The 25,053-nt window shown below is 51.3% G+C and overlaps 2 protein-coding genes across 8 annotated transcripts in view; one reads left to right on the plus strand and one right to left on the minus strand.

The window, feature by feature from the left end:
* Positions 1-20,383, plus strand: part of EVC (EvC ciliary complex subunit 1) — a 99,386-nt gene extending 79,003 nt beyond the window's left edge. For 3 of the 5 annotated variants that reach the window (XM_073012517.1, XM_008017940.3, XM_038008718.2), the window contains exons 15-21: positions 216-422; positions 3,537-3,681; positions 6,324-6,435; positions 9,856-9,982; positions 11,194-11,287; positions 12,017-12,128; positions 12,631-20,383. In XM_073012517.1, the coding sequence (XP_072868618.1) occupies positions 216-422; positions 3,537-3,681; positions 6,324-6,435; positions 9,856-9,982; positions 11,194-11,287; positions 12,017-12,128; positions 12,631-12,715 (882 nt within the window). In that variant the 3' untranslated portion in view covers positions 12,716-20,383. The remainder of the gene's footprint in view (positions 1-215; positions 423-3,536; positions 3,682-6,323; positions 6,436-9,855; positions 9,983-11,193; positions 11,288-12,016; positions 12,129-12,630) is intronic. The other 2 variants (XM_008017941.3, XM_038008719.2) reach the window with 1 other exon arrangement.
* A 1,592-nt stretch (positions 20,384-21,975) lies between these two features.
* Positions 21,976-25,053, minus strand: part of CRMP1 (collapsin response mediator protein 1) — a 71,188-nt gene continuing 68,110 nt past the window's right edge. For all 3 annotated transcript variants that reach the window (XM_008017943.3, XM_008017944.3, XM_008017945.3), the window contains exon 14: positions 21,976-23,064. In XM_008017943.3, the coding sequence (XP_008016134.1) occupies positions 22,973-23,064 (92 nt within the window). In that variant the 3' untranslated portion in view covers positions 21,976-22,972. The remainder of the gene's footprint in view (positions 23,065-25,053) is intronic.

Here is a 25,053-nt window from a genome sequence, read left to right on the forward strand (position 1 = left end):
CAGCTGGTGCTCAATAAATGCCCTTTTTCTGGGGACACAGACACCTAACAGACACCTAACCTCATCTACTGATTTTTGCAAGCCCTTTCTGCCCTTTCTCCATCCCTTTTCCAATCCCTGGGCCCTGAACAGGAACAACCCCACATCCCAGTCCTGGCCAGAGCTTCTCTGTGAGAGGCACACTTGGCCCCCACTCCCAGTACTTTCCCTCCCAGGAGACGCGTGTGCTGGAGGAGGCCAGCCGGCTGGAGGAGGAGGCGCAGCAGACGCGGCTGCAGCTCCAGCAGCGGCTCCTGGCTGAGGCCCAGGAGGTGGGGCAGCTTCTGCAGCAGCACATGGAGTGCTCCATTGGGCAGGCACTGCTGGTGCACGCACGGAATGCAGCCACCAAGAGCCGGGACAAGGACAGGGATGACTTCAAGGTATGCACTGACCTCTGTCCCTTGGGACACCCAGGGCAAGAAGGATCAGGGTAGGGTCCACGCCTGGGTCTGCTCCTTGCTACACCCTTCCTGGAGCTTGTGGCCTAGTAGACTTTACCTGACTTCTCCATGACTTGTTTTTCTCATCCGTAAGATGGGATCTTCTCCCTCACAGAAGGGGAGGATCAGTCGCAGCAGGTCACAGGTTCTCCTCCTGCTGTTAGGCCCTGCATTGCATCATCCTTAGCACAGGCTCTGTCTTTACAGCAGCACTGAGTGGGATGTGGTTTCACCCAGAGCCACACAGCCAGTCAGTGGCAGAACCAGGAACCGAACCCAAGTCCCTCTCTCAGAAAGAGACGTGTGCTTTCCGCACCCCTGGCCGCCTCTGCTGAGACACTGGAGCTTTCTGGAGTTCATCCTGACGGCTGAGCAATGCCGTGAAAAATCAATTCAGCTGGAGTAGACAGTGGTTTAACTCCTTATATATTGATAATAATCATAAACAATAGTGATAAAAATGGTAACAGTAAGAAGTCACATTAGTGTTGCACTTAAGTCTAACTAAGTGCTTTTTCCTATCTCATCTTGTTGGATTTTCCTCACAATCCTTGCCTGGTCAGGATCACTTTTCTTCCTGTTGGGAAAAAGAGGCCTACAATTGGGCAAAGGATATATTCCAGCTTCCAACCTAGTGAGTGGCAGCGCTGGGGCTGCAGGAGAATGACCAGCACACATGCTGCGTCTGCCTGGTGCCTCCCTTACAAGCTGTAAGGAGAGGTGGGGTGTCCCTTACAGCACCTCGTTCGCGGCAGGCCACTGCAGGAAGGGTGTCTGTGACTGGCAGACAGCAGCAGGTTGCAGCCCTGTGCCCAGTAGGCAGCCCTGGCATTGGGAAGCACAGAAGCTCTTCCAGGAGCCTTCCAAGGGGTTCCTTTCATCTCAGTAAAGTGAGTCACTTTGCGCGTCTGTGCAGCAAAGAGGCTGGACTCACATTTCTGCAACACCCTGTCTTATTCTAAATCTCACATCTGCCTCAGATTATCCAAACATTAGGGCTGTGCCTGGCTGGTGATCTTGGGAATGTCACCCTGTTCCTCAAAGTGTCCACGTTACCTAATAGTAAATGCTCGCTGCATGGAAATGGAATAAGATACTTATTTTGTCCTCAGCTTTCCAGAGCGATTTTGAGTCGAGATTGGAAAATCAGTACCACCACAACTTCACACTTACAAAAAAGTAAAGTAAAGTGAGGCCAGGCGAGGTAGCTCATGCCTGTAATCCCAGCACTTTGGGAGGCTGAGGTTGCCAGATCACGAGGTCAGGAGTTTGAGACCAGCCTGGCCAACACAGTGAAACATGTCTCTACTAAAAATAGAAAAATTAGCTAGGTGTGGTGGTGTGAGCCTGTAATCCCAGCTGAGGCAGGGGAATCGCTTGAACCTGGGAGGCGGAGGTTGCATTGAGCCAGGATCGTGCCACCGCACTCCAGCCTGGGTGATATAGCTAGACTCTGTCTAAAAAACAAACAAAAAACAAAACAAAAAAACAAGAACATTGAGTTTAGTTTCTAGAAGTATGCTCATTTATTCAACCTGTATTCAGGGGCTTCCTGGAACACTAGCGCCAATGTGTGTGCCGATGGGTACAGGAGACTGGCCAGAAGGAAACTGAGGAGGAGGAGAGAAGGGGTGGCCAAGGATGGAGGGCCTGGGGAAGGGAGGAGAGGTAGGTGCAGAGTGGGGTGTCCGCCACTCTACTCTGGCAGGAAGGCAGGTGCACACAGGATATAAAGATGCGGGTGGGCTTGCTGACCTTCGGGAAGAGGATGGGAGCTCCCGACAGGAAGTGCAAAGCCGGAGCCCGGGTCGTTGGAGGGGTAGAGTGGGAGCCCCCTTTGCAGATGGGGCAGAGGAGAAGGAAAGAACCATTGGCAGTAAGGGCTGAGCAGGGGCTCGGGAGTTAGAAGACCAGCTCAGACCTGCGCTGCCACCCCGGACTGTACAGTCTCCTCACCTTCGCAGCCTCTGCTCCACACCTGTGTGCTCTGGTACCTTTCTCAGATGCTGCGGTGACAGCAAGGGGGCATTTTTTCTTACCCAAAGCCTAGCACCGTCCAATAAATATTCGTTGAAATGGGGATGAGCTTTTCTGGTTTTTGCCCAACCTCTTATGAGGAAAAGGATGATAACTGTCAGTGCACAACCAACACATCCCCAATGATGGGATGTCTCAGGGTCTCCTGTCTTTTCTGCTTTGGTCTGAAGATGTATCACGTAGAAATGCATGTAGCCGCAAGTAATATGGCTCAAAGAAATAGCCCATACCACAAGAAATGTGGAGGTGCTGCCACAGTGGCTTCGTGATGTGACCAAGGACAAGGCTCTTTCTTTCTCACCCTGCATTCTTGCTGTTTATTCGTTGCTTCATAGTCTTAAAATGGCCACTGTCACTCCAGACATCAGGCCTGCATTCCAGGCAGGAGGAGGGAACAGCAGTCTTTCACCTGCTCATCCTCCACCTTAATGTTTAGAAACCGAAGGCCTTGGCCGGGCATGGTGGCTCATGCCTGTAATCCAAGCACTGTGGGAGGCCGAGGTGGGCGGATCATCTGACGTCAGGAGTTCGAGACCAGCCTGGCCAACATGGCAAAACCCCTTCTCTACTAAAAATACAAAAAATTAGCCAGGCCTGGTGGTGCGTGCCTATAATCCCAGCTACTTGGGAGGCTGAGGCAGGAAAATCACTTGAACCTGGGAGACAGAGGTTGCAGCGAGCCGAGATCATGCCACTGCACTCCAGCCTGGGTAACAGAGTGAGTCTCCATCTCAAAAAAAGAAGGGAAGGCCTCTTAGCAGACTTCCCCTAACATCACATTTCATTGGCCAGAACTAGATTAAACAGCCAGCCCTAGACATCCCTGACCTAAGAAGATAGGATTCCTGTGACTAGCTTAAACCAGCCGTGCACTCTCTGCCTGCTTCCTGACTAATCCAGGTTGGTGAGTAGGCGGAAGATCTGAACCAGGGCATGGGGAGGCAGGGACTGGATGGGCCGTGGGTGGCTCCCACGTGTGACTTCTCTGCTGTCCCCGTCCTTCCTTTCTCCCCCCAGAGGACACTGATGGAGACGGCAGTGGAGAGCGTCTACGTGACCAGCACTGGTGTCAGTCGCCTGGTGCAGGCGTATTACCAGCAAATCGGAAGGATCATGGAGGACCACGAAGAGAGAAAACTGCAGCACCTGAAGACCCTGCAGGGTACGGGACCCCCCTCGGGGAAGCCCCAGAAGAGGCTGGCAACGTGTGTTTTTAGTTTGGGGCAGAACAGGATGTCAGATGTTGCGAATTTTATTTTTGGGAATTTAATTCTTTCAATGTTTTAATGTATTTATTTATCCCCTGCTTTGTCTCAAAAAGCCTTTTTCAAAAGGCACTTAAAGAACCATATGCACGAGGACACATCCAGTGCAATGGGAGTGTTTTAAGTCGATCACTCAGGACAAGGATAGGATACTGAGATGGAGTCAGAGCCAGGGCTTATCTAGGACAGCAGTCCCCATCCTTTTCAGCACCAGGGACTGGTTTCATGGAAGACTATTTTTCCACAGACCAGGGCGAGGGGGAAGTGATTTCGGAATGACTCAAGCACATGACATCCATTGTGTACTTTCTATTATTATTACATTGGAATATACAGTGAAATAATTATATAACTCACCATAATGCAGAATCAGTGGGAGCCCTGAGCTTGTTTTCCTGCAGCTAGACAATCCCATCTGGGGGTTATGGGAGACAGTGGCACATCATCAGGCATTATATTCTCATAAGGAGTGCACAGCCTAGATCCCTTGCAGGTGCAGTTTGAAATAGAGTTCATGCTCCTATGAGACTCTAATGCCGCTGCTGATGTGACAGGAGGTGGAGCTCAGGAGGTGAGCGATGGGGAGCGGCTGTAAATACAGATGAAGCTTCACTCACTCATCTGTCACTCACGTGCTGCTGTGTGGCTGGGACCAGTACCAGTCTGTGGCCCAGGGGTTGGGGACCCCTGATCTAGGACATCTGCCTGCAAATCCTAATTAGACATTCAATGATTTTGTCTGTGAGCTTCCTGGTGGTCATAGAGATGGAGACCAACTTAGTTAAAGCCACCACTGTGACCATAAGCCCAGTGGCCCAGGGGGTGTTTGAGACCCCAAGGATTTTCCCACATGGGCTCTTGTAAAAGGCCATCCTGGGGTGATGGAAAGGACGGTATCCCCAGTTCCGGTAACATACAGGTAAGGATGGTTGGAAGCCAGTTTCATAATTGCCACTTCTTATAACACCCTCCCCTGAATCCAGAGCTTCCGAGCAGGAATTCCTCTTCTCTGATGGGCTTTGCCTGGCGTGTCCAAGGATCGGAGTTGGAATCGATCCCGGGAGAGGCTTCCCTGAGTGTTTCTCCCCTCAACTGAGCCCAGAGGCCACCTCTGTCTTCCCCTTCTCCTGAGGAATTTGAGGCCTAGATTCAAATAAAATCTTGGCATGTGCCCAGAGATCTGCCAGGTTTTCCAGAGGAAGAGCTGGGCTCATTTAGCAGGAGACAGACATTGCTTGCTACTGCAGAACATTCCAGAACTGGGGCATGTCTCTTTCCCTCGGTAGGCCTTGGTTTCCCCATCTGTGGGAGTAGGGTTGGAGACTGCCCCACCCCAGCCCCCATCCATCCTCTCAGCTCTTATTTCCTGCTTCCTGATACCCCAGCTCTAATGCAGGGATTTCACAGTAAACACATTGAAACGATATAGCTTAACTTAAGCCACATCAACTCCTTTTTCCTTATTTAGTAATCTGTTTTATTTAAGAGTCATACATACTATGTCCCAGAGGCCATCCAGGTTAAATCTCCCTGTAAGTGCCAGCAAGCTCAGCCAGCTAGTTAAGTGTGATGGGCCTCCTGCCATGGCCACCGATACTTGAGTTGGGTTTTCAGCTGAGAGGCACCTTGAAGAGGTAGTCTTATAGTTAGTTACCTGTCCAAACCAGGGGCATTATTAATAATTATACTGGGCTGACCAGGTCTAAACCATGCCTGTCTCAGGCAGCCTCATCACTTTCCTTTTTTTTTTTTTTTTTTTTTGAGACTGAGTCTCGCTCTATCGCCCAGACTGGAGTGCAGTGGCATGATCTCGGCTCACTGCAACCTCTGCCTCCTTTGTTCCAGCAGTTCTCCTACCTCAGCCTCCCAAGTAACTGGGATTACAGACACATGTCACTACGCCTGGCTAATTTTTGTACTTTTAGTAGAGACAGGGTTTCACCATATTGGCCAGGCTGTTCTCAAACTCCTGACTTCAGGTGATCCACCCGTCTCGGCTTCCCAAAGTGCTGGGATTACACGTGTGAGCCACCTCACCCGGCCTCACTTTACTTTTAAAGCTTTTAAAAGTCAAGAGTTTTCTGAGCAGCTTAATCTGCAAACAAGAAGGAGCTCCAAGATATGGGCCATGACTTCAAAGCCCAGACTTCCTAAGTCCCTGGAGAGCACCCACTTCAGCACTGTGCCCTCACTCTGCCTGGCCAATCACTTTTCCTTTACAGTGTGGCTTTTGAGTTCTTTGTGGTGCCCTCTCAGTGTGGACTTTTTCTTAGTCAGCCTCCCTTTCTCCTGATACAAGAAAGCTGGAGATGAAGCAGGTGGACAGGGGGCATCATAGATAGTTTCCTTCTGCGGTGCCTGGTCCGTGATGGAAGCCGTGTTGTTGGCACACACAACGCCCTGTCCCTGTGCTGGTGGAAGGACACATTCTTTGAGAGCTGGTGTGTCCCGCTCACCCTGCACCCCAGCATCTGCCCCAGACCTGGCACAGTCGATCTTCCAAACAGAGCCCCTGATTGTCTTGTGTTAAATGGTCTAGGTGAGAGGATGGAAAATTACAAGCTGCGGAAAAAGCAAGAACTCAGCAACCCTTTGTCGGGCAGCACGATGGCAGGTGGTGCTCATGAGACCTCCCAGGCGGTCCACCAGAGGTGAGGTCCCAACTGAGGTCCCATGTAGGGACGTTCTCTACCCCTTCACGTGTCTCTCTGTGGCGCCGTCAGCAGGTGCCATCATGTGCATTGCCGTGGACTTGTGCGCCATCAGCCTCCCTCACCCACTGCCTCTGTCCTGGTCTCTGCCCTCCACGCAGCACCTGGGATGGCACCTGGCACAAATGAATGAGCAGGTCAAAGTGTGGTGGCAGCTTCATTCTGGGTTTAAGTGGCATTCGCAGCCTGGACACGCGCCTCCCTTCTCATACTTGGAGCATTCTCAGAAGCAGACCTTGGCGAGGATTTGGGGGCAGGTTGCTTACCTGGGAGGTGACCCGCAGAAGCACAGTGAGAGGACAGGGAAGTAAGGAAGAGGTGGCTGCTTCTTGTAACTGTGACCATCACAATGAGCGCAAATGTAACAGCCCAAGCCATGCAGACTTCCTATCCCGCCGTGCTGGAGGTCAGAAGGCAGGCTTGACTCTCCTGGCTTCTCTGGGCCTCACAGGGCCTGAGGGAAGGGGCCAGCCGACCGGCTGTTCTTAGGAGGCTCAGTAACAGCTGTCAGGAAACACGCTGCTGCAGGATTTGCACAGACTGAACTTGCCCTGACTTTCCAGGCTCCCAGCAAACTACGGTCCGGCAGGTCCTCAGATGTGGGCGCAGAAGCATCACTGGGCTTTCCTGCTAAACCTGCAGGTTCTGGGCCGCGCTTGGAGACTTGGGCTTAGAAAGTGTGAGGGGAGCCCAAGAATCTGAATTTTAGCCGCACCCTTCCCCACCAAGGGATTCTGATAGATGTGGTCCAAGGGCTTCACTTTGACCCAGGCGATCCAAGAGAAGGAGCCTCAGTAGCCACCTGGGCCAACCTGCTTTATGGAAGAGGAAAAGGAGTGTTGGGAGAGGGGGTACATGAGGCCATCTGTGACGCACAACTTATAGATGGCTGTTGACGCCCTTTCCTCCCTGCCGCACCTCCTTGAATTCAGAGAGGCAGTTTCTTTTCTTTTTATTTTTTTTTTGAAGGAGTGCAAGTACAATTTTGGAACATAGCTATATTGAATAATGGTGAAGTCTGAGCCTTTTATTGTAACCACCACCCAAATAGTGTATGTTTTACCCATTAATTTCTCATCATCCACTCCCCTCCCATCGTCCCGCCACCCTTCTGGGTCTCTGTTGTCCATCCTTCCACTCTTTTTTTTTTTTTTTTTTTTTTTTTTTGAGATGGAGTCTTGCTCTGTTGCCCAGGCTGGAATGCAGTGGTGCGATCTCAGCTCACTGCAACCTCCACCTCCCAGGTTCAAGCAATTCTCTTGCCTCAGTCTCCTGAGTGGCTGGGATTACAGGTGCCCACCACCACGCCCAGCTAATTTTTTTTTTTTTTTGCATTTTTAGTAGAGATGGGGTTTTGCTGTGTTGGCCAGGCTGGTCTCAAACTCCTGACCTCAGGTGATCCACTCGCCTTGGCCTCCCAGTGCTGGGATTACAGGTCTGAGCCACCATACCCGGCCCATCACTCCACTTGCTGCGTCCATGTGCACACATTATTGAGCTCCCACTCATAAACTGAAAACATGAGATCTTTCTGTTTCTGAGTTGTTTCACTTAAGAGAATGGCCTCCAGTTCCATCCACGTTGCTGCAAAAGACATGATTTCATTCTTTTTTATGGCTGAGTAGTATTCCATTGCGTATATGGACCACATTTTCCTTATCCAGTCCTCCATTGATGGACACTTCAGTTGATTCCATATCTTTGCCATTGTGAATAATGCAGTAAACACACGAGAGCAGGTATCTTTCTGATATATTGATTTATTTTCCTTTGGGTAGATACCCAGTAGTGGGATTGCTGGATCAAATGGTCATTCTATGTTTAGTTCTCTGAGAAATCATGCTGTTTTCCATATAGGCTACACTAATGTACATTCCCACCAGTGGTGCTAAGTGTTCCCTTTTCTCCACATCCTCACCACCGTGTTATAGTTTGTCTTTTTAGTGATAGCCATTCTAACGGGGGTAAAATGATCTCTCCTTGTGGCTTTAATTTGCATTCCTCTGATGATGGGTGATGCTCAGCGATTTTTCACATGCTTCTTGGCCATTTGTGTGTCTTGCTTTTTTTTTTAAAGAATGTCTATTCATGTCCATAGGCACGGTTTCTAGTGGAACTCGGCCTCCTTGAAGGTGTGAGAGAGGCTGCACCCTGGAGCGCTGGCCTCAGCTGTGCCACGAGTGATTTGTTTACTGTCCACCCCCCTTCCTGCCACTCAAACTAGAGCTCCATGAGGACAGGGACTGTGAGTCTCTGTTCACACCTGTGTCTCAGAACCCAGCACAGCACTTGACAGGCCAGAAATTCTTTAATGTATGAATGAGTGCATGGATGGATGGAGAGAGGGAGGGAAGGAGGGAGGGAGGGAGGGAGGGGTGGAGGGATGGATGACGGGGTCTTGTAGGATACACAGGAATTTGCTGGGCAAAAACAAAGAGATGAAAGGTGTTACTGGCAGACAGAAGAGCATGAGGTAGAAGCAGGGTAGCACTTTCACACCTCCAGGCACTCCACACGCACAGCTGCCTGTCCATGCTAAAGGTGGCCCTGCCTTCAGGTCTGGAAATTTGACCCCTTTCAGAAAATCTGCCCTAAAAGATGGGAGGGAGGCAGGCAGGCAGGGAGCAATAATGGAAACAGGGTTGCTGGATTTGGATGTTCCTGTTTGCTGAGGAAATGAGGGCATCCAGAGAGGTGGGTGGGCCCTGGGGCTCAGGGACCTGGCCTCTGCTCCAGCTCTGTCCCCCTCTCTGAGAGTAACAGGGCTGCCTGCCATATTTGGGATTTCCCAGAGGCTGCATCCCAAGAAGCTCCTCATTTTACAAGGGAGGGGCCAGGGCAATTCTGAGATTTAAAATCAGGGATGGGTAGCGGGTAGGCCTCTGGTCCTTTTAGGAGAATGCCCCTCCCTGGGGGTAAGACTGTGTTCTCATGAGAAGATGCCACCTTCTGCTCAGCCACCTCACAGATGTGTGTCCTCAGGGAGGCCCCCCCCTCTCTGGGCTTCTTCCCCCTGGCGTTTCTACTCTGTGCTGCTGGTGTCATGAAGCTCCTCCAAAGATCACCTGGAAACTGTGGGCAGGACTCTGTAAACTTCCATGTTGTAAAGGGCGTCCACTTTGCTGGAGAGGCAGCCTGCCTGCGGGGACTGGAGCTGGAGCTACTGTGAATGGTGCCCCTGATGGCCAGGCCCCTCTTGGGGCTCCCAGGGGTCAGCGGCCTCCCTGCCTTCCTTGTCCCTCCTTCCCTCCCTCCCTTCCTTCTCCCTCCTTCCCTCCTTCCCTCTGTCCCTTCCTTCGTTTCTCCCTTCCTCCCTCCCTTCCTGCTGAACTGCCTGCCTGCCTGCCTTCCTCCCCGCAGGATGCTGTCCCAGCAGAAGAGGTTCCTGGCCCAGTTCCCGGTGCACCAGCAGATGCGTCTGCATGCCCAGCAACAGCAGGCAGGAGTCATGGACCTTCTGGAAGCCCAGCTGGAGATCCAGCTGCAGGTACAAGTTACAGAACTGGGCCTTCAAAAAGCACTGGTTGACAGAGGAGCAGAAATAGCAAAAGCCAGCCTGTGACCGCGGGTCAGCCATGGGGACTGTTGCGAGGGGACTCCTTGGTCCCTGCACTTCCCTGCCTGTGGCATCATTGACCCGCCGAGTCTCAGCTGCTGAGGGTGCATCAGCTTCACCTTGGGACCCTGAGCCCCTGGAGGGCAGGTGTGGCCTGTGTGGATCCCTCTAGTGGCTGCAGCACCCCAAGCAGGGCCAGGCCCTGAGCACCTAGTCAGGCCTCATCTGTGGACCTGACAGAGAATTGAGCAGTTCCCTGTGTGTGCATGGCCACCAGGAGGCTTCCGGTGTAATGGTGACCTCTGTGTCACTCAGGCAGTGTTGGCGGTAGCTAAAGTTTACACTTTATTTACAGCAAACAGGAAACTCAGCTCTCATGATAGAAAGTGCATATTTCATCACAGAAAATCCCATCTGTGTGAGGTTCTTCAGTGAGATGTAAGGTGAGAGTATAAAGTGTGGCTAAGCAAAGTGGCTGCCTTTAAAAAACTCAAATCTTCCAGAATGGAAGCATTTCGCAGAGTGTTGGCTTTTTCTGGGTGTTCTCCACTGGCGATGGCAATCGCAGAGTACAATGATAAGAATCCAGCAGTGGGGCCGATAGGTACTTACTGAGGGTCTATGATAGACAGTCATGAGCTGAGAGCTTTACACACTTTCCAACAAAAGAGATGACTGCTACTGTCCCCATTACAGATGGACAAACTGAGGCGCGCACGGGTTAAGTTGCTATCCAGGGTCACACAGTTAATGTGTCGTGGAATTCTGGTATGTCTGTTTACACCACGGTGTTGGCAGTTAAGAGCCCAGCCGGTGGAGTCGAGCAGAAGCGGGTCCCATCCTATTCTGCTGCACCTGCTCCGGGCAGGTCACTGAGGCCCTCTGACCTCAGTGTACTCTGTCAACTGAAGACCGATGGCCGGTGTGAGTGAGGACCCACAGTTACACAGCAGGAGCTGGTAGATGTCAGTGCGTCCTCCTGCCCCCCTCCTCTCTGGGATGTATCTTAGAAAATTCTCCTCCACGTTGGGGACATGGTGGCCAGCCTCGAGTGTCAGACTTCACCAAGGGGAGAGGGATTTAGAGAAGTCCGGAAGGCAGAGGGAGGCCCAGCTAAATGCTCCTCTCTGCGTGCGTTTCAGGAAGCTGAACAGAACTTCATCTCCGAGCTGGCAGCCTTGGCCCGAGTGCCCCTCGCTGAAAGCAGACTGTTCCCCGCGAAGCGTGGGCTGCTGGGTGAGTCGCAGATGCTTGCGCTGCAGCGGGAAGCCCTGTGGGCTGAGAGATGTGGGTTCTAGTTCCACGCTGGCTGCTCGTTAGCTGTGTGGCTTTAGGCATTGTGCCTAGCCTCTCTGGGCTTTTGTGACCTTGTCTGTAAGTGAGCAGGCTTGGCTAGGCCACACCGCAGGCCCGCTTGCTCTCTAGCATTGGATAATTCCAGTTCCTAGGTCTGGTGTTCACTGGCCGTGTCTCCTTACTGACTCCATTTTTCCATCTACCAAGTGGGGATAATAAGCCCTCCTCCCACCCCTGCCAGCGACAGCTTCAGTGACATCACAGGATGTTTTAACCTGGTAATGGGAGAGTGACTCAAAAGGTGTTATGAGAACACAGAGATCTATTAAAACAAAAGCTATCACACTGGTGCTGGGTTTTCAGTTGCTTGCTGCTTCGTTAAGTTTTCCAGTCAGCTGAGTAGAGTGGAAGCCCAGTGGGAGCCTAGCAGACTGCAGCTCAAGCCACGGCTCTGCCACTTACTGGCTTGTGCAGGCTTGGGAGAGTACGTCACCTTCCTGGGCCTCAGTTTCCTCATTAGTTGAGTGGCTGTAATAGCATAAGGTACCAAGTACACATTTGGCCCACACAACATGCTCAAGGATATCAGGCTGGGTTGGCGTGAGGCTGCAAGTTGTTGTCACTTGTCTAAAGTCACAGACCATGCCTGAGTTCATCTGTCCTCTACAGAGAAGCCCCTAAGGACTAAAAAGAAGAAGCCCCTGCCCCGGGAAAGAGGGGACCTGGGGGTGCCCAACGATGAGGACCTCGCCTCCGGGGACCACACCTCAGGCTCACTCAGGTACGACTGGGCCCCGGGCCTATTGCCTGTGGCTGGGTTTGGTAAATGCACTCAGCTGCTATGTGTCAAAAGTCTGGGCAGGAAAATCAGTCCCCTCAGAGGCATTAAATGTGAAGCTTCAAGAAATGATGGATATGAGTGTAATTTGTGGGCAGTAAGCCATGATGATAGCAGGGGTGCCACATGGCTGATACCCTTCCTGTGTGTGTCTCATTTGGCCAGATGAGCCCTGACCTACCTCCATGCCCCACTGGCATCTAGCCTGAAGCGTTGGGCAGTCCCCTCTTTGACCAGGGCTGGCTGTGGTCATGGCACTTGCATGACCTCCTACCCAAGAGAGGGAAACAGGGATTCTATTTGTTTCTTAATGACCCATGTCAAAGTGAAAATTGTTTTGATCACCTTTGGCTGCATTTTCATTTAATCCGATTGGGTAAGTTATGGCATCAGGATGGGCATGGAGTCAGCGTCCTGACTGGCTGCCTTTCTTCCCTGTTTTAAGCAGCAAAAGGCTGAGTCAGCAAGAAAGTGAAGCTGGGGACGGTGAGAACTCAAAGAAGATGCTAAAGAGAAGAAGCAACTTGTAGTTTAAGACCAGACAGCGGGACAGGACCCAAAGCCCTGGGTCTGAGTGTGAATTCCGCCTTCCCTCCCACAGCGCCTACAGGCGGCGAGGAGGGAGAGGACAGCGGCATCTCTACATCACAGGCTCCTCTGAGAGGGATGGAGAAAGACTAGAAATGTGCCCTAAAAGCATAAATGAGTATGGTGGGTGCTATCACCTGAGAAAACTAGGCATTCCCATGTTGGAAACACGTCTGTGTGAGTTTGCATCTCATTTGGCTTGGAGCGGTGGCTTGATGCCTCACGGATCTTTCTCCCCCAGGAGGGATGTCTTGAGGGGTCCGAGCCTCAGGCCAAGGACCCCTGATGCAGACCCTGCAATCCCTGGGCTGGAGGCCTGTCCTGGCCCACCTGGAGCTGAGGACACACAGATACGTAATGACACCTGCAGAAATGTATTCTCTGAGGACACTTAGAATATGAGGAAGAGGGTGTGGCCCCACCCTTGCTTCACCTGTGGGGTGGCTTCTTCCAGACAGCAGACTCCCTCCCCCTGCAGAGAGATGTCATGGGGGTGCCTGCTATCCCAGATAGATGCTGAGAGCATCCAGAAGCTTCCAGACCAGCTCCTTGTCCACCACAGCCAGGAGAGGCCTTTCCCACCTGGAGAGAAGCTTCCAGACCAGCCCCTCACACCACAGCCAGGAGAGGCCTTTCCTGCCTGGAGAGAAGATTCCAGACCAGCCCCTCACACCACAGCCAGGAGAGGCCTTTCCCACCCTGAGAGAAGCTTCCAGACCAGCCCCTCACACCACAGCCCGGAGAGGCCTTTCCCACCCTGAGAGAAGCTTCCAGACCAGCCCCTCACACCACAGCCAGGAGAGGCCTTTCCCATCCTGAGAGAAGCTTCCAGACCAGCCCCTCACACCACAGCCCGGAGAGGCCTTTCCCATCCTGAGAGAAGCTTCCAGACCAGCCCCTCACACCACAGCCAGGAGAGGCCTTTCCCACCCTGAGAGAAACTTCCAGACCAGCCCCTCATACACTACAACCAGGAGGGGACTTTCCCACCCTGAGAGAAGCTTCCAGACAAGCCTCTTGTCCACCACAGCCAGGAGAGACCTTTCCCACTTGGAGAGAAACTTCCAGACCAGCCCCTCTCACCACAGCCAGGAGAGGCCTTTCCCACCTGGAGAGAGGCTTCCAGACAAACCCCTCATACCACAGCCAGGAGAGGCCTTTCCCACCTGGAGAGAAGCTTCCAGACAAACCCTCACACCACAGCCAGGAGAGGCCTTTCCCACCTGGAAGGAAAATTGCTCCTTTCGTGGAGGTTAGGGACCATCACCCTCAGCACCATGAACATTTCTGGTGAGATCATTCTTCAGGGGAAGGAGCTGCCCAGAGCATCATAGGATGTTTCAGTGCCCCTGGCCTCTGCCCACCAGATGCCAGCACTCCCACCAGTCGTGGCAACAAGAATGTCTCCAGACACTGCCCCGTGTCCCCGGGGTATCACCCACTGCGCTAAGTCAAAGGGTGCCTGCCCTTGTCAAATCCAGGACGTAGCCGTGGACATGTCCACAAATCCCCAGAACCTAGTGAGCCCTCTGGCTCTGGGAGCCCCTCTCTCAGGGATTTGCTGGGCCATTTGTGACTTCTCATTTGTTAAAACCTGAAATAGACTCTCTTAGTCAGGAACGAGTGAGTCTTTCCCAGAAGTGGCCAGAAGTGGTAAAACTTAATCATCAGCGTGCTTTCTTCAGCTTCCTCACCCATCAGCCAGTGGGCTCTCCAAAGTTAACCCACAGCTCCCTCTTGTGGTTCACTGAAATATTTCATTATTCCATGGAGTTGTGCAAAGCTGTGGCTTCCTCGGTGCAATATTCTCAGAACCTGCTTTGCGTAGAAATCACTTTTTTTTTTTTTTTCTGGAGACAGAGTCTTGCTCTGTCGCCCAGGCCGGAGTGCAATGGCACGATCTCGGCTCACTGCAAGCCCCGCCTCCTGGGTTCAAGCGATTTTCCTGCCTCAGCCTCCCCAGTAGCTGGGACTACAGGCATGTGCCACCACGCCCAGCTAAATGTTTTCTTGTATTTTATTTTAGTAGGGATGGGGTTTCACCATACCGGCCAGGCTGCTCTCGAACTCCTGACCTTGATCACAGGACCCCTCTCCTCTAAGAAGGCTCCTGGCTGTCTCCCCGCCACCAAGCTTGCAGCCAGCCTCCCTGGCTGTTGCATGGAGCATTTTGCTTCTGGGGTGGCTTCCTCAGCCAAAGGGAATGTGTCATTTGCTGCTTGACCCTGCCCCACCCTTGCCGCCCAGCTGTTGTGCTGGGCACAGTCTGGGGCACAGGCCTCCATGATGAAGACACGTGGGCTGTCGGTGCTTTCATCCGTCACAAACTGGCACCTGTACCTGCCAACGGGAGCATGATGGGGACTTCCACGCTGGAATTGCTCCCTGATTAAAATGAGATATGGCTATCTGGAAGACACTGCATGCGAGCCAGTGTACCTGGGCACAGACTCGGGGCCACCCTGGAGCTGATGAAGGCTTGAAGGATGGAAGAGCTGAGCCACACGAAGGCAACACTCAGGGCCAGGGGAGAGAGAAGAGGATAGCAGTGCGGCCCCAGGACGCCTCTCAGGTGCCCTGCCTCCACTTTGGTTACCATCCCCAGTTCTTATTGTGGGCTGTGGGCTATTATGGTGATGGACGGATGTGAATTTGGAAGGGGACCATGAGAGATGATGTATTATGATGAATTCATGAATTCTTTGGTGAAAATAGCACCCTCTGGCCTGAGACCCCAGGATGAAGCCAGTGCGGTTCTTTGTACCCTCCCAGGGTGAGTGCACTCTCCCAGGACCCTCCTGGCCAGCCAGGGGTCATGTTCTGCACAGTATTCCTCCTGAGGCCCTGGCCAGGGCGGTCCTGATCTTGCTGCCTCTCCTGCTCCTGCCGTCTGCCCATCACATGTTGTCCAACATAAATCTGCCTGGCCTTATGGGCGGCGTTCCCTGGCTCTTAGGAGAAAAAGCCAGATCTTTACCATGGACCATGAGGCCCAGAGAGGTCTAGGCTGAGCCCACCCCTGTGGCCCAGCAGACGCCCTTCCCCTTTACTCCGCACCTGGCCCCTGTCTCCTCTCATGGCCTCACGTGGGCACACCCCTTTCCCGCACTGGGCCTTTGCTCATGATGTGCATTCTTTTTGGAAGACCCCTGCCCCCTCCCCAGCCCTCTGCCCAGTGGCTCCTAGCCACTCCTCACATGGAGTCAGGACTCACATCTCCAGAGATCCCCCTCTACCCCAACCCCGAACAAGGTCAGGGCCCTCCTTAGACTCTAGGTCCTGTGTGCTTTGCTGCTGGGATCGGGGTTGGGGCGAGATAAATAACCTTCCTCTATTTCTTGTCCAAGTTCAGAACTATACACAGAGGTGTACAGTGAGACCCACATAAACAATCCCACTAAACCCAGCTCAACCAGCCCTTACCCAGATCCTCCAAATGTCCCAGGCCTCCCTAGTGTCACCTGATATGCAGTGGCATCAGCGGGAAAGCGAACAGTGGTCTTAAGGATTGCAGCTAAAAGATCTGACTGTGGCATTGTAAGCTGTAAGGAACGTGTTGGTGAACCCGTGGCTAAGCCCACTCCCGGGCCTTGGTGGGGTCTGTGCACAGGTGTCAGAAGTGTGAGTTCCGTTAGCTTTACAGTGAATCAGCTGTGGGGCACAGAGGGCAAGCTTTTCTTCCACCCTATGAAGGCTCCTTGAGAAAGAACTGACCAAGGCAGACCAATAGGAAAAAGAAAAGCATTCCAATGTAATGTGCATGGCAGGGGGATTTGCAGGAGAGTGACGGCCCCACAAACCAGTGAGGTCCAGGTGCTTCCACACCCCTCCTCATAGGGAGTCGGGAAATGGGGGAAATGTGACTGTTTAGAGGGTAAAACATGATTTATGGGGGAACGAATCGATCCAGAGGCAGGCACTGTCTTGGGAGTAATCCTTTCCAGACTGGCCAATCAGGTATTTCTCCTCCTCCCCAAAGAAGAATAAAAGAGAGAGAGGGAGAGGGGCCGGGGGAGTCCCCTATGCTCTCCCCCAGACAGTGGAAGCCCCTCCCTCTATGGAGACCAGAGGAGTGGGAGATGGGATTCTCTATTCTCCCCTAAATGTTTCCTCTATAGCCCTTAACAGAGTGTGCAATTTGGTGCTTTGAGGAATCATTTGATTTGCACCTGACATCCCCCCTGGAATGTACACCATTGACCGGCCACATGCCACCTGGTGTATAACAGGCATTCATGGTCACCTGGTGGAAGGGAGGGAGGGAGGCCTGGGAATATTCCTTTCCTCCCATGGCATATGGATTGGAAGGAAGGGAGGGAGGAAGGCTGAGTATATACTTTCCTCCTGTGGTGTATGGATTGGAAGGAAAGGAGGGAGGGAGGGAGGCTGGGAATAAGTTCTCCCCATGGTATATGGATGTGGCTGTGTGTCAGCATTACCCAGGGGCTCATTAAAAACATTCTTAGTCCCATCCCAGAGATCCTGAGTCAGCAGATTGGACAATCTATTTTTTCCCCACTGGGCTCCCGCTGATGGGCTTGGTCTATTTCTTGATGCACCTCCTGCCCTCCAGCATGGCCTGCAATCCAGCCACCGGACTTGGTCTGAGATCAGCTCTTCATCCGCCTTGTTCTGGCTGTGGTGGTCATGAACGTGTACCTCTTGGGTCCTCAACAGCAAGGAGCAAAAACGACCAACATCCTGGGGATTTCCTGCCATGCTCGGAAATCCTTCCCTTGTGTGAGCGTGGAGGTCACACTTCCTGCAGGGTGCTCCCAGTTCCTGCATGAGGCAGGGATATGGAGGCCTCCTGAGTCCGCATGACAGGGCTCCTCCAGAGGACAGCCTGGGCTCCTCCAGAGGACAGCCTGGGCTCCAGGACCTCTTGCTCTACCTGCTGAGACTTAGAACTGTGCAGCCCCAGAGTCTTGCCTCCCTCCCTCCTTTCTTCACTCTCTTCCCTCCCTCCCTCCCTTCTTCCCTCTCTTCACTCCCTCCCCTCCCTCCCTTCTTTCTTTTCCTCCTCTGTCCTTCTTTCCTCCCTCCCTCCCTTCTTGCCCTGTCTCCCCTCCTTCCCTCCCTTCCCTTCTTCCCTCTGTCCCCTCCCTCTCTCCCTCTATCATGGGGCTCCCAGCTGCATCGCAATCTGTGGACTCTGCCTCCTCTGGCTCCCTCCTCATTTCCCCTCACAGGTATTTCCCCTAATACACATCTCACCCACATCTAATCCTGGCTCAGTGTCTGCGTCTCAGAGGACCTGGACTAAGGCACTTGCCGTCTCAGGCTTAGGGACCCTTCAACCTCCTGAGAACTCTGGGCCCAGGCAATCCTAGAGAACTGGCTCCTGTCCATGTTCTCCTTTCTCTGGAAACTGCTTAGACACCTCCTTCATGCTCTGAGAAGAGGCAGGACAGGTCAGGAGAAGGAATAGGGTGAGACCCCAGCCTGAAGGTCACAGGGACACCTGGTCCAGGAGAAATCCCCTGCAGCAGACATTTGCTCACATGGCTACAGGTGAACGCTGGGATACGGAGTGTTCTTTTTTGCTACGAAACTAGAGTCATGGAGGTCCTGGTCAACATTCTTCCTTCCAAATACAATGGCCTGGATGGGGAAGGGCGGTGGCTACAGAAGCTTCCTGCTTCGTGTTGGGGCTCTTGTCCATTGCAAGCTGGCATCAGCCGGGACCCCAGGCTACCCACGTGGTGTTTGGCTCCTGTCTGATAGCAAAAGGCTTTGAAGACCACATCCAGGCATAATGGATAGCCAGGCTGCCTGAGTGGTTTGATAGATCTCCCAGAAAATTCCCAGATGGACCCTGGACACCTGGCACAACCATGCCACAGCTTTCCTCCTGGGAACAGGCTACCAGTGAGAGGCTTTTACTCTGAAGCCAGGTGCACCAGGGCCCCGGGATCCTTTCCTCTAAAATGTCTGCAGGTATGAGCTAAGAGAAAAATAGAAATCTCAGGTTGCTAAGAGCCCCTTTTGCTTAGGAAACTTCATGCTTTTTCACTTCATAAATGGACTTGATTGGAATGAACATTTAGGCAAATGACACTGTCAATGGGCATCATCAAGGCCACATTCTGCCTTGGAAAGAGTAACACACAGGAGGGTTACGTACTTTTGCCAGAAGAGTAGCTCTGTTGAGTCTATAGAGATTTGGCCACAGGCTAAGGGTAGCACCTTCTCTTGTCCACTGTTTACAATCAAGGTGGCCAAACCAACCCTGGGGGCTAGAACATGGTAGACCCTGCTGGTGACATCTGAAAATGGTTTGGCTTTACATAGATGAGGGAAGAGTATGTGCAAAGACCTTGCCCATTCTGTCTCACTTTTAAGAGTCAATATGCAATCTGGAGGCAAAGATAGACAAACCAACTGATGTGGTTTGGCTGTGTCCCCACCCAAATCTCATCTTGAATTGTAGCTCCCATAATTCCACGAAGTGGGAGGGACCTGGTGGGAGATAATTGAATCATGGGGGCAGTTTCCCAGCATACTGTTCTTGTGGTAGTGAATACGTCTCAAGAGATCTAATGGTTTATAAGGGGAAACCCTTTTCACTTGGTTCTCATTATCTCTCTTGCCTGCCATCATGTAAGATGTGCCTTCTGCCATGATTGTGAGGCCTCTCCAGCCACGTGGAACTGTGAGTCCATTAAACCTCTTTTTCTTTATAAATTACCCAGTCTTGGGTATGTCTTTATCGGCAGAGTGAGAACGGACTAATACACCAACAAATGCGGAGGGGCCAGAACCAGCCCCTCCTGGGACATCAGAGCCAACGGTTAAGTGCTCTGGATTCCAAGCCCATTTACTTCATGTTGATAGGTTGAAATTGGCCACGGCGAGAGACTTATGTTGAAACTTAATACCCAATGTGGCAGTACTGAAAGGTGTGCCCTGCTAGAGGTGATTGGGTCATGAGGGCTCTCCCTTCATGAATGGATTAATTCATTCATAGATTAGTGTATTAATGAGTCCATGGATTAATGGGTTATCATGGGAGTGGGACCAGCAGCTTTATAAGAAGACGAAGCGAGACTTGAACCAATACACTCAGCCCCCTCACCATATGATGCCCTGCACTGCCTTAGGACTCTGCAGAGTCCCCACTAGCAAGAAGGCTCTCACTAAATGCACCACCACCACCCCAACCTTGAACTTCTCAGTCTCAAAGTCTGTAAAAAACAAATTCCTTTTCTTTATAAACTACCCCATCTCAGGTATTCAGTTACAGTGATGCAAAATGGATTAAGACAGAAAATTGGTACCAGAAGTGGGGTTCACAGAACCTAACTAACACTACAAACAAGGGCTTTCTACCCCACCCACCTTCACCCATTGTTCAACATTGATTTGGCAGCATACTTCTGGACCACTTAATCAGAAGGATCCACACAGATATAATCACCTGACTTACAACAAAGGCCCCACTGCATCTTAATGGGGGAAAGAATAGTCTTCGCAATAAATGGTGTTGGGTCAATGGGAGATGGTATAGGAGATGGAGAACCTTCAGTCCTACCTTATATTGTACATAAAGATTATTGAGAGATGGCTCATAGACCTAAATGTGAAAAATAAAACTTACAGAAAAAACCTAGAAGACTACTGTTGTAGGCAGAATAATCCTCGCCATCCCTGCCACCAAGATGACCACATCCTAGTCCCTGGGCCTGTGAGTATGTTATGTGACATGGCTAAAAGAATTGGGGTGCAGATGAATGAATGAGAATAAATAGCCTTCCTCTAAAACTTTCTGAGAAACTCTCTCTCCCTCCTCCCAAGATCTCAAGAGGTAAAAGGAAGTCACATGCCTTAAAAGGAGTGTTGCAGCTTAGTCGCCAAGAACTAAGGATTATCTGAGCCACGAGGTCTCCTATCCCCTGTAACTGTGCCTCTTGGAGGTGCTGGGGAACCTGAAGTTCGACACGGGCTCCAGATTATGCTGGCTGGACAGTGGTTCCCATGACCTGGGAGTCAGGCAAGCACCCCATCAGAGTCTGTCTTAGAGAAGGTGCTAGGGCTGCTTCTGCTTCCACTTCCACCCTGACAGGACTGAGGAGGTGAGGCCCAGAGAGCAGACTGGATAACTTCATCCTGCTAACTTTACTCTGCTGGAAGTTTCCCTTTATTAGTCCAAATGGGCCAAAGCTGAACATCAAAAATCCTTACCATCCATTCTTGGTCTTTCCATCCAAAAATCCTTACCATCCATTCTTGGTCTTTCTGAGTAGTTGGTTAACCTTGTTTCAACGAAGTCTATAACTGACCCTGAGCCAGCACTTCTTTAAACCTTAACGAAGGTATCCACACGAAGCTGAGGAGTAGGGGAGGAGAAGGACACATGAAAAGCACTGAGTTGATGTGGGAGCAGACCATCCAAAGCCATCTGCCTCAAATGTCCTTGGAGCTCAGTAATTAGGAGCAAGGAGCTTTGGACTACGGCCCAAAGTGCCTGGGTCCTGGATTCAAATCCTGGTCCCATGACTTCCTAAGTGTGTGATCCTAGACAAGTTATTGATCTCGCTCTGACTCAGTTTCCCCATTTGTACAATGGGGATAATAATCCCTACCTCATAGAGCACCTGGCATATAGCAAGCGCTACACAGATATTAACCCATGTATTTATCATTTCTGCCAACTTCATCACCATCACCAACACCACCATCATCACCATCATCACCACTATTGTCACCATCATCACCATCACCGTCATCACTATTGTCACATCACCACCATCATTACTGTCACCACCATCATTGTCATCACTATTACTAACAGCTAATGGAAGCAAGCAACTTTGCCTGGTGTTTTGCCCCTCCTTTAGTGTATCTCTAGCTCATGGAAATAGGGGGAATAAATGTGAAGTTTAGGAGATTGGAGTTTCCAGTCTGAGGCTGATCCATACAATGTAAGAAGAAAGAGAGCCAGTAAAGGCCAAACAGGATGGAACAGATACAAGATTTGAGCCTATTTTGTGGAAGCCCGTCCATCAGCCGTCTTCCCTCTCTTCTCCTCCTTGGGTCTCAGGAACTCAGCCTTCAGAAGTCATGAACTGAACCTCTCCTCCCACCCCCACATCCACCAGTCTCTACCAAGAATGAGTCCTCGGGAAGCAGCCGCCACCATTCGTTATCATGTGGGGGAACTGCCAAGTATTTGTATCCAATCCAGACACCACCACTGAAATCAAAGTGCCCCAGTCAGGTCAGTGGGCAGGTCATTTTCTTTATTTTTTCACAAGCTTTGAATTCAGAAATAAGAGCCACAACAAGTTGGTTGTTAAGTAAAAATGGGAGTGATTACAAAGGAAAACTTTGTACAAAACTTTAAAAATCTGACTGCCCCATCAACTGCCTCGGAGGGACCAGGACTCAGGCCACCCAGGGGCAGCCATCACCCCCCCATCGTCAGCCCCGAATGGGGATGGGGAGACCTCTTTCTGAGTGTGAACCTGGCTCGGCCTGAAGCCTAGAGCTGGCTTGAAGAACACACACAGACCAGAAGACAGCACGGTGAGTTACAAGTGCCACGGAGACCAGGGTTTCTGACACAGGATGTGGAGGATGCTTGTTTGCAACCTAGTGCAAGGCTTCCCCTGCCATTCCGAGAATTCACGGATCTCACGGGTGGGGGTGGGGCGAGCTTCTTTCTAGTGTGGACCAGAGGTGGGGGCAATGAGTAAACATCTTCACTGCAAGAGGTTTGGGACTGTCCCTCAGGGCTTGAGGTCTCGGCATCGTGTCTCAGTCAGTCCTTGGCGATGTCCCCTCAGACGCACTCACAGACTTGCATACGTAATTTAGTAACATGCATCAACTATCCTAGAACATCTACAGGGTGCAAAGGAACCACCACTCAGAGAATCATGGAGCCAGTGGAGTTAGAAGTGGAAGGGACAGAACAAGACAATGCTAAAACCTGTGGTTCACTAGGAAGGGGGAATGGAAAACACCATGCTCCGAAGTGGATTCAGCATGAACACAACTGTGGGGCAAGGAATTTCCAAGCAAACACACCACACTAGTACCACTTCTTCCTAAACAGAAAAGGGAAAGAGCATCCTTCGACTTCCCCCTCCCTCCATCAGCACCAACTAAAACTGTGGGTTTCAAATACACTGACAGGAAAAGGGATGGACATGATTCCCAGAATCCTTCACGCTAGCTCCTCTGCGCATCCGCGTTCAACCGAGGCTGGTGATGTTGGAGCGGCCACCAGGGGGCGCCACGATGCGGTGGCCGGTGCGCCTGGGATTGTTGTCATCTATCTGGGCACCTGAAAGAGAGCGCCAGTCGCTGCTAGATGGGATCTGTTAACATCAGCTCCACGCTGCTCCTGGAGGCCATGTACTCTGCCATGCCCCGCGCCTTAGCAGAAGCCATGACCCCTCCCCGTCTTCAGGTGTTCTCCACTGGACCCGCCTTCATTCAGGGCTCAGCCCAGGACCAGCCATGGGAAGCCTCCCTGGCCTCTACAGAGTCCACTGCTCCCTCTTCTGTGCCCTTCAGTCCTTGGGCTCTCTCTCTTTCAGCCCTGACCACCTTGTGTTGTTCTTGTCAAAGTCCCCAGTAAAATCTGACATTGCTGAGCCAGGTGATCAAACAAGTTACTGAGTGCCTACTGTGTGCAGGCACACACTTGGTGCTTTAACATGTTACTGCATTTAGGGCACACAATCATACTATGAAGGGGGTGTTTGTACTCCCAACTTATGGGTGAGCAATTTGAGGCTCAGGCCACATGTCTTGCGGGACACAGGTGTTGGGTGGGGAAGCCAGGATTGAAGCCCAAACTGGTTGGTTTTCAAAGCCCATGCTCTTAGGCACAGTGTCCCACACTCCAAAGGTATTTTACATATTGTGTGTGTGCACATTTGCATATGCATGTGCATATGTGTGTGCACGTGCATGTGAACTATGCAAGCTGGATTTACTTCCCTTGTTGGCAATAGGTGGATCTGGAGGGGCGTGCGGTGTGCAGAGGTTCTTAATTTTAAACTTTCAGAACCAACCATTCATTCTAATTTTACGTATTCTCTTGCATAAAGACATAAAATTCTAGCAGCAAACCCAGTGCCTGGAGCTCAACAAATATTCTATTAAATGAGTAAACCATGAAAGATGGATAATGCCGAAAGGTGTGAAGTACAGAGTTCTAATCAGGGAGGGGAAGTTGAGCTGGTGGAACCAAGGAAAAGCAAAAAGATAAAAGCAAAGAAGCTGTAAGTCTGCCTTTCTTCATGGTCTAGAACACAGCCTTCCTGCACAAATAACTCATAATCTTCCTGCATGCAACTTATCACCAGATCCTTGGCTAATAGAAAAACATAAGTTAGCTCACTGCATCCACAGCATTATCAGTACTGCACAAAGCCCTCTTCAGCACACAGCACAAGCACCATCCTATACAATCTCCAGCAAGCCTTTGTTTCCTTGCAGTCAGCTCCTTTCTCGCTGACCTACCCACTGCACCCTTTCATACTTTTTCTAATAAATCTGACTTTCTTTACCTACAACGGTCTTGGTGAATTATTTTTACTAGCTGCAGAACACTGGCCCCACATAGTTGCCACCTGCAACAGGAAGGAGACTCAAGTTTTAGTGCTAATCGTGCCTTGAATTTGGGCAATTTGGAGTAAGACACCACCCTGCTCCCTTGGCCTCATTTCCTTTTCAGCACGATTAGAACAGGAGACTAGACAAGCCCCTTCCAACTCTGACATTGTATGATTTGTCTATGTAAGCCACTAAGAATTTGGTTCAGAGTACTGACTTTTCTTTTCTCCCACTGTTTCACTGGTAGACAGTATATGTCTTCTTGCAATACGAGAATCCCCTAAAGGCCTGGAATCAGGCCTAGCACTTAGTACCTTTTTCCTTGTAACCATCTGTACCTTGCTAGTTACGTGTCTGTACTTTGAAAATACCTGCTGGAAACCTCGTATTGAAATTTGACCCCAAAGTTGGAGTCAAAGTACGCCCACCAAGCACGCCCCTAATGGGAGGTGCTTGGGTCATGAAGGACAGGTCACTCATGAATGGCTTGGTGTCAGCCTCATAGTAATGAGTGCATTCCTGCTCTGTTAGTTCTCAGAAGAGCTGGTTGTTAAAGAGCCTAGCGCCTCCGCCATCTTCCTCTGTCTTCCTCACTTGCCATATGATCTCCGCACACACCAGCTCTCCTTCGCCTTCTGCCATGCTGGAAGTAGCCTGAGGCCCTCAGCAGAAGCAGATGCTGGCACCATGCTTCTTGTACAGCCTGCAG

The sequence above is a fragment of the Chlorocebus sabaeus genome, chromosome 27, assembly GCF_047675955.1.
Source record: "Chlorocebus sabaeus isolate Y175 chromosome 27, mChlSab1.0.hap1, whole genome shotgun sequence".
NCBI lineage: Eukaryota > Metazoa > Chordata > Mammalia > Primates > Cercopithecidae > Chlorocebus > Chlorocebus sabaeus.